Source organism: Saccopteryx bilineata, chromosome 4 (genome assembly GCF_036850765.1).
Source record: "Saccopteryx bilineata isolate mSacBil1 chromosome 4, mSacBil1_pri_phased_curated, whole genome shotgun sequence".
Taxonomy (NCBI): domain Eukaryota; kingdom Metazoa; phylum Chordata; class Mammalia; order Chiroptera; family Emballonuridae; genus Saccopteryx; species Saccopteryx bilineata.
Window position 1 is genome coordinate 289,076,642 of NC_089493.1, and position 9,219 is coordinate 289,085,860.

General features: G+C 59.5%; 1 protein-coding gene across 1 annotated transcript; it reads right to left on the reverse strand.

Moving 5' to 3' along the window:
• Positions 1-481: 481 nt before the first annotated feature.
• SSTR5 (somatostatin receptor 5) lies at positions 482-8,462 on the reverse strand. Its single transcript, XM_066278354.1, has 2 exons — positions 8,408-8,462; positions 482-3,052 (listed from the first exon to the last, which is right to left on the reverse strand). The coding sequence occupies exon 2, from the start codon at positions 3,023-3,025 to the stop codon at positions 1,928-1,930; it is 1,098 nt and encodes a 365-aa protein (XP_066134451.1). The 5' UTR covers positions 3,026-3,052; positions 8,408-8,462; the 3' UTR covers positions 482-1,927.
• Between the last annotated feature and the right edge of the window lie 757 nt (positions 8,463-9,219).

Consider the following 9,219-nt stretch of genomic DNA (forward strand, 5'->3'; position numbering starts at 1 on the left):
GACGGGTGAGGCCACCAGCTCCCAGTGACTCCAAACCTCAACTCTGTGGAGCCCTCAGGAGGAGCTACCCCTGCTCCCTGGAACTGAGCCCAGAGACTCGACCTGGGTCCCTTGAGGCAGCCAGGTCCCCACATGCCCAAGGACAGGGGCCCCAGACAAGCCTCCCATTCCCCCTACCCACCAGCCATCTGCGAGGCCAAATCCAGATCCCGCCCCTCCCAGGAAGTGAGAGGGGCTGCCCCTGCCCAGCCCCAAGGCAAATGCCCACAACTCTTTTAACCCTTACTGTTTACACCTTCCACTATGTTTTCATCTAAGTGCCCACTGGTCACTTTGAGCTGGGCGTTTGCTCACCCCCATCCCGCCTCTTCCTATCCACGTGCTCTGATTTGCACCGGCTTCTCGGCTTCAGGGACAATATTTGCTTTGGGAAAGAGTCAAACATTTATTCTCTGATTTATTCAGGAGAGTGGTTGTCAAACACTAGTGCTCTCATTGCACCACTGTGTTTCCAGGGCTTGTGGCCTCTGTCGGGGGTCTGGGTCCAGGCAGCACGGACTGGCCCTTCCCCTGCCCAGCACGGCTCCCCTGGCCCTCCTAAGGGTTGGGGTCCTGCTCCGGGCTGACAGAGGAAACTCAAGTGAGGTGGCTTTCCCAGGCAGGCGGTCTGCGGGTGGTCCTCGTATGCGGGTCCTTGTCCTTCCTCCCTGGGATAGAGGCCCAGGCACCCAGGACCTCAGCATGTCTCAGGAAGGCATCCTCTCTGGGACCAGGTTGTGGACCTGGGATGGTGGGAGTTGGTGGCATTTCTGGAGGCTGGATGGGACCGCTCTAGTTTGGGGGGTGCAGAATTCCCCAGGGGCCTGGCATTTGCTGGCATTTGCATCTACCCACACAGCCTTTCCACACCGGCTGCTATTTGCACTGAGAGGCCTCCTCCCCGCCCCCACTGCTGTCTGGATGTTTCTCCTCTTCTGCGTTCGTCCCCTCCCTTTCCAGCCCAAAGCCCCTGCTCACAGGAGAAGAGATAGCTGTAGGTCCCCATGCCCTCACCTGCCCTTCCCTAGGACAGCCTCTTGCAGCGTCCCAGGCCCTCTGCACTGAGCCCTGCTAGATCCCTGGGCCACCTACCCATCCACCCGAAACCAGGGGGCTGACTCTCCCCCCAAACTCAGTTCCTGGTTCTCCCTCTGCCTTCGTCGCCTTCCCCACCCACTCCCACCATGGAACCCGGAGCCACATCCCTCTTGTCGCCCCCTCCCCCCGCCAGGGGACTGTGGCCAGCAGGAAGGGAGAAATAGCAGCAGGGGTAAGTCAGCGGCTGGAGTCTCCTCCGGCTTCCACCATCCCTCTCACCGCCCCGGGGTTGTCTGCAGCTTCCGTTCCTCACACCTCTCGCCGTCCAAAGTCAGGAAGCTCCCAGGGGCCGGGAGCCAGGGGCACAGACCAGAGCCCAGCACAATCGGAGTCTTTAATTTCATAGTGTGGCGCTTGACGCTGACTAGGTAGGTGATATAGGGTTGACCTGAGCAAGGGCACATGTGACAAGGGGGTGGATGCTGGGTGGGCAGTGACCAGCTCACGTTAATGGCCACTCCCCTGATCTGGGAGGCTGACACAGGCTGGGGCAGTACTGGAAGTTCGATCTGCTCTAACCGTTGCCTGGGACCTCTGATCCTCTCCCACTCCCCCACCCCCAAGACTTGGAACCCCAGGCTGCACAACAAGGACAGAGGTGGAGGAGGCAGCTGTCACCGCAGGACCACCCACAGCCCCACCCCAGACAGCTGCCCGCACACCACAGAGAGCATCCATGATGCTGGGGAGCACCTCAGCAGGTCCCCGCATCTCAGGGAAGGGCTTGGCCCAGCAGGACATCCAGACCAGGCGGGGACAGGGGCTGCCAGGTGCCACTCACCGGCGGCCCTCACAACCTACTGGTCTGCATGAGCCCATTGGCCTCTGAGCTGCCTGTGGCCAGTGTGGCCTGCTGTAGCCGGCTGCTCTTGTCTGGCCGTGGCTCTGTGGCATCCACGTCCTCAGTGCCATAGCCCTTTCGGAAGCACAGAACCTTTCGGAAGCTCTGGCGGAAGTTGTCAGAGAGGAAGCCATAGAGCACAGGATTGGCACAGCTGTTGGCATAGGACAGGATGACCACGAAGAAGTAGGCACCGGCGGCCGCGGGCTCCTCAGGCAGGACAATGGCCAGGTTGACGATGTTGATGATGAAGAAGGGGAGCCAGCAGCCCACGAACACCAGCACCACCACCACCACCATGCGCGTCACCTTGCGCTCTGAGCGTCGCCGTGTGGAACCCACACGCATGCCCGATGCCTTCACCTTCACCACGATGAGCAGGTAGCACAGGCAGATGACCAGCAGTGGCCCAAAGAAGCCCAGAACGGATGTGTAGATGATGAAGATGGCGCCCCACAGGCCCACGGGCTCTGGCCAGCTGAGATTGCAGGTGTCCCAGCCCTCCTGGATGTCCGCGAAGACCACCAGGGGCAGAGACATGAGCAGCGAGAAGGCCCAGACCGCGGCGCTAGCCAGCCTGGCCACCCGTGGGCGGCGCCACCGGGTGGAGCGAATGGGGTGGACCACAGCCAGGTAGCGGTCCACGCTCATGACCGTCAGGCAGAAGATGCTGGTGAACTGGTTGATGCCGTCCAGGGTCATCACCAGGCGGCACAGCACAGGGCCGAAGGGCCAGTAGGAGACGGCGTTCTGTGTGGCGAGGAAGGGCAGCCCCAGCATGAGGAGGACGTCGGCCACCGCCAGGTTGAGGATGTAGATGTTGGTGACGGTCTTCATCTTGGCGTGGCGCAACACCACGTAGATGACCAGCAAGTTGCCGCCCAGCCCCACGGCACACACCAGCAGGTAGAGCACCGGCACCACCACCGCTCGGGCCCCTGGCGAGGGCGCCGGCCCTGCCAGCGTCCCGTTCTCGCCATCTCCGCTGGTGGCTGCCGAGGAGGTATTCCAGCTGGCTGGTCTGGAGGTGGGGAACAGAGGCTCCATTGCCACCGAGGTCAGGGACTGTCCTCTCTGTAAGGGAAGAAGGGAGGATGCCGCCGGTGAATTGCACAGCCAGGCACTTCCTCCCCCCCCCCCGGGCCCTGCCTGTCCCAGAAGGTGCAGGATTACCCCACTTCGTAAGGTAAACACGATTACTCATGTTCAACTTGGCTGGGCATCACATTAAGCAAATTGTTTGGAAAACAAGCCCGGAGAGGAAGGAGCAGGGGAACAGCTGCTGCGAGTCGAGACATTGACATGTCGTCTACCGATATTGAAGGTCTTGTGCAGACCTGACCATCCCTACATCCCCCACCTCCCCGGGATGGTCCTCGACCGGCCAGAGCCACCCTCGCATCAGAGGCCAGCGCCATGTCCCTGCCGCATCACCACTACCTCCTCATAGGTAAGGGGCTGAGTATGGCAGGTGTCACCTCCTCAGGGACCCTCAGGAACCCTCCCCAGGGACGCAGGCAGGAATTAGCAGGCCAAGACATTGGCTGGGCATGGCAAGTCCCTCTCACCCAACTGTTGAGAACTGGAAATGCAGCAGTGCCCACCAGGTCCCGCTCTCCTGGGTGACCCCAAAGCCGGTCTCTGGGCACCTCCTGTGACCATCAGGAGGGTGCCAACCCTTTCATGTGGCCAGGGAACCAGACCTCAGGCTGCAGAGGCTTTGCCAATGTCAACCTGGCTCCCAGGAACACTGTCTCCTGGTAGGTGGCATCTGTATCACCCCAGCAGAGCCCCAGCCCCATGGTCCGAGAAGACTTGGTGTCCTTGTTCCCCACCGCGGCCAGACAGCCCACTCACAGCAGCGCGGATGTTACTGGGTCAAGGAAATGAACTGAGCAACCGCTGCCCAATGTGCTGTCATTGCAGCTGTGAGGGGCACACCCCACGTGCTCTGTGGTGGGGTCCCTCACCTCCACGGCAATGGCAGCATCTCTGTAGCCTCAGGCAGAGGGCGTGATGCTGGAACAGGCAGAATGGACCCTCGCACACGTTGTAAATAAGGGAACACAGAATGGACAGAGTAATTGCAGCTAATTACAGTCCGTGCAGCAGCCCGGAAGGGAATGTGTGTGTGTGTGTGCACGCGCACGCACATGTGTGTGAAGGAGGGGACAGAGAGCGGACACCGGGAGAGAGAGTGTGGAAGGGGGCACTTTGGGGAGAGCGGATAGAAGAAAAGACTTCAGCTGTGTGCACGGGATTTTATAGAGAGAGCTGACTGAGGCCACGCCCGGAAAACATTAACATCTGCCGTTCAAGGTGATGGGCGCGCATGCATTTGTTATATAGAGTTTTTGTACTTTTCTGTATGTTTGAAATAGTTTGAAAAATGGCGATGCTCAAAACAAAATAAACACCTCCACTGACAGGAGGGAGTGGAGAGAGGGGACACAGGTGTGGCTGATGTCTCAGGTCCCCAGGAGATGGGGAGCCAGCACAGGGGTACTCAGACAAGGTTCCACAAGGGGCCGGAAAGGACCATGATGACCCAGCCAAGGTTATTCAGGCTCTGTGGCCCCCGAGAGCCCTGCTTGGCTGACCCACAGTGCCCCTGAGTCATCTTAGAACAGAGGATGCCCCCAGCAGCTTCCGGTCTGAGTTGGGGGAGGCAACTGAAATCTGGTGGATAAGTGGTGGGATGGGAGAGCGAGTTGCAGAACAAACAATATTGACGATGACAGAAAGAAACCCTCTGCCTTTGTGGGCAACACACCAGAATCTCCAAGTTCATTTGGCTAATCAATGCAAGGAAGCTCGACCTAGAAGCTAAAAAAACCGGAGGTTGGCCCCGACAGATGCATTTCAGATGCATTTATAATATTATGACTTAACAAGCACATCCAAGATATGTTCACTATGGTGAGGATCCTCAATCAGGCATGGATGGAAATACTGTAAAATAAATCTGGCTCCTATTTAAGAAGTAAATGAACAAGTGTATATTTTTGAAAATTATAGCTCTTGGGTGTGAAAAATCATCATCATTTGGAAAAGAAAAGAACCTCTCCAGCCTGGATACAGTTGAAGAGAGCATCAGGGAATTGGAAGAGGCGCTGAGGGAGCTTCTCAGCATGTGGTACAGAGAGGAGGAGGCTGCGGAGGGCTCCGAGCACCGGGAGGGGCACAGACCCCGTTATTCAGAGAGAATGGCCGGGTGCCTGGGGAACTGACCTAAGACAAGAGTCCTGCTCGAAAGCACAAACCTGTCCCGAACAGAATAAAGTAAATATGAAATAGCATCAGAGTCGACCTACAAAACATCAAGGAGATGGAGGAAATCCCAAAGAATGCCAGTGTGTGTGTGTGTGTGTGTGTGTGTGTGTGTGTGTGTGTGTGTTGGGGGGGGTAGGACAAGCGGAAACCCACGAGGAGTGAGGACCAGGACAGCCTGGTTGCTACAGGAGCCACCGGTGTCGTTGGGAGAAGAAAGCTCTGTCACCTGAGTGCCTCACCGGGAGGGAAAAGAGACATTTTCTGTGTTTTGCCAGATTTGCTGCTCCTGGTGCTGAGCATCCCTTGCTGTGTGCTGTGACCTGGTGTGAGGCATGTGACAAAAAGTCTATTCAATAAAGGCCAAAGAATGATGTTTGAGGGCAACTGCATCTCAGGACAAAGGGTCCCGTGGGCAGCTCTCCCAGCCCTCGGTCAGAAGGGCTGTTGTCGGGTGGGGAGAGCCCACGCTTCCCCAGGTTGTGCCCATCTGAGGGAGGGTCTCTCGGACTCCAGGAGAAGGGCTGCCTCCAGGCTGACTCCACAAGAGGGCTGTGGGCCTGCTGATCTTGGCTGCCCATGCCTGACGCAAAGGGGCTCCTCTTCACATTTCAAAGAAATACCAAAATGGCTTTTGGCCCATTCTGCGTGGGACCAAAGGGGGCACGGTGGGCAGATGGAACCCACAGTGGGGGGGAGGGGGGCTCACATACTTCCAGGGTCTGGGTTTCCAGGCATGCTGTGGCCGAATGCCCCTTTGGTTCTAAACCAGTGACACGCCTTGTCTTCACAAGGCCTTCAACGGCTCGGGGCTTCTCCGAGGCTGTTGCCAGGTGCCCAGGCTGCCTAGACCCCAGAGTGAGCAGAGCAGACTGCCAGGCCACCCATCTCCGCCACCCTCTCAAACCCCCACCTCCCAAGTTAGACTTAAGGGCAGTGCAGAACAAAATTAGGTCACTATTACTGCGCCTACCTCTTGGAACATAATTCCAAAAGGGCCATTATTCAGAAGTGGCAATCTTAGTCACAGAAATTACACACTCACGGGAAAAATGGTCTCTGGGGCCTGTTCCCCTGCGGGTGAAAGATGCAATGGGTGGGGGGCGGGGAGCTGTGGAGCTGCTCGGGATCCAATGCTGGGGGCTAAGAGCTCCCGCCAGAAAGGGACTGCCCACCCACTGATGTGGCACAGGGAATAAACCCAACTCCCCACCCCCTGCCCCAGTATACCCACACATACTGACCACGTGATGTTGGGTTAGCCATGCCAATTCTCTGAGCCCTGGCGGGCTTCATGTAATAGGTGACCCCTATAAATGCAGTCTTTCCAAACAGTGAACAAGCTCAGGTGTGCAGGATGCTGCCTGCAGCTGCTGGCATGCAGTGGGTTCCCCATGACTGCTGCCATTTGCCTGACCCACAAGGCCCGCCCTCTCCTTCCCAAGGTCAGGAAAGGTACCTGCCCAGGACTCCACGGAGAAGGGGGCAGAGCCTTCCCAGGGGCCTGGGGCCAGAGACAGGCCTCAGTGTTTAAGTGGCGCATGCTTGCGTGACAGCCAGCCTGCTCCTCTCCAGCGCCCTCCAGGCCAGCCCGTCACACCGTCAGCAGGAGAGAGCTGCGTCCCCCACCAGGGCAGCTGCAGTGGGGGGAGGCTGTGGGAACCACCACGTTCTGCCTCAGAGTCTGCACCCCACCTGGGAGGCAGCAGATCTACAGTTGCTGCCCCCAAGGGCCAATGTAGTGACATCTTGACTAACATGACAGGCCCGCCGCACCATCTGAGGGTCCCCAAGCCAGGCCTCCCTTCTCCAGGACGTGCTTTCTGACCTGCATTTCATCTGTGTAGACGGCAGGCTGGTGTCTCCCCCAGGGAGGGCAGCCAGTGGCAACCACGCTCCTGCCCTCCCCAGATAGGCTCCATCTGTCCTCAGAGAGCCTATCATCGGGCCCCAGATCCCTTCCTCATGGCAGGGGCACAGAGGTGGGCATGGCTGGGTTTGGGGTGCACCAACAGGGCGCCCTGCCCTGCGCTCCCAGCAGATGCTTCCCGGACTGCAAGCGGTCTCCAGCGTACTTTATCGGAAACCCAGGTCATTATTTCACCAGGAACCAATGGTAGGTCATCGTCATTGGTGCTATTCACCAGCTTCTGCCTGGGAGATTCCCAGTGCTTCCCCCCAGTGGCTGGCTGTCCCCAGGAACCTGTTCTCTTCGAAGAGGCTGAGCTGCAGTGAGAACTGTCTCAAACTTTGGGCAGCGCAAGCTCCTGGCTCTCACCCTTGCTGAGGACTCCAGGCTGGAGGGCAGGTCAGGGACAGTGGGCCGGCCAGGTGGATAGGTGAGGTCCACCTGGTCCCTGGGTGGAGAGACAGCACACAGGTGAACTTCCAGAGCGTGCACTCCCTTCCGGGGAGGGGCAGGAGGGCTCCAGAGCACAGGTGCCATGCCACCTTGGAGAAGCGCTGGGCACTCCATTTCCACCAGCAGGGCTGGGTCAGCCCCCATCTCCTCCCCAGTCCAGGGTGAAGTACCTGCTTGCCCGCAACCTTCCCACCGTGGCTGCCTCCTCTGGGCAGCATGGCAGACCCCACTGTGACCCAGCGGTGCGCCCTGCCCCCAGCAGTGGCTCCTGCTCCTTCTGTGTTCTGCTCTGCACCCACCCCTGAGCCACAGCCTTAATGAAGTAAACCCTCCCCAGCCGAGCCGGCCCACCCTCTGCCAGCCCCAGGGAGAGCCCCGCTGCGCGCCCAGCATGGGGAGGTCAGGCAGGGAGAGGTTCAGTGGGCAGTTTGCCCTCCTGGAGCCCTCTGCCCTGACACTGACACATCAGGTCCAAGGCCAGGGGACAGCAGACAGCAGCGGACAGCAAGGAGTGGAGCATAAGGGAGTGGGTGGGGATGGAGCTCTTGAGACTGGAAAGGAAGGGGAGAGGAGGGACCCAGGGCTACAGTAACTGAACCCTGGGGGTGTACAGGGGTGCCTGGGGGACCAGGTGAGCACAAGAAGTGGGGGAGGGGGCGGGATCACAGGGTGGTGAGACGCCCCCCAGAAAGGATAACTGATCTGTGCAGGCACCCTGCCCCCAGCGCCCCCACACCGGGGCGCTGGGGGCAGGGATGCGGGAGTCGGGCAGAGAGGCGGCAGGGGTGCGCACTCACCAGCGAGGTGCCCTCTGGCCTCTGGCAGCGGGAGCCGGGAGCCCGTGCTGGCTGCTGTGAGCTCTGGCTCAGGGCTTGGGGCGCCAGCAGGGAGGCGGGGCAGGCTGCCGCGGGGCCAGCAAGCAGGGAGGTTGTGGGGGTGGCGGGCTAGGTGCGGGGCGGAGCATGAGAGGGGGCGGAGGGGGAAGGGCAGAGGGCAGGCACTAAGCTCTCTGTAACCCCAAGCTCAGCAGCCTCTCCCTCTCTTTGTCCATCTGTCCGTTCCCCTTCCCCAAGCCTTCACTTGTTTGCCTTCAGTCCTTATCCCTTGGCTGTGACTAGGAAGACAGGGTGCCCTCACCTTATTCCCTCTGTCAGCTCTGGCTCAGATCAGAGCTGGAGGACAAGGCAGAGGTCCTGCCTGAAGCAGGGGCGGGAGGGAGTCCTAACAGCACCGTTCTGAAAGTCCAGGGTTGAGGAGGGGTCCTCCCTCAGGGAGAAGTGGTCTGATGGCGGTGTGGGGTTGTTCCAGGGGTGGGGGTCAGGACCACAGCTGAGGGGGCTGGTGGTTGGTGGTTCGGGGCCTCCCAGGATGCTCTGGGGGCCTCCCTAGAGCAAGCATCACAGGCAGGACGTGAAAACACAGACGCCAGGTCTCACGCCCAAGGTCACTCACTCCAGGGCAGCAGCAGAGAATGTGCATCTTTGACAAGTTTCAGGTGATACTGATGCAGCTTCTGCTGGGAATCCCATTCTGAGAGCCAGAGACTTCCTCCGGCTGCTCCAGGCAGAGCTGGGTGGGCATCTGGCAGCCTCGCACCTGACGTATCCCC

What these genes read in the sequence shown, in the direction of transcription:
- SSTR5 (XM_066278354.1), bottom strand. Translation starts at nt 3,025, where the DNA reads ATGGAGCCTCTGTTCCCCACCTCCAGACCAGCCAGCTGGAATACCTCC.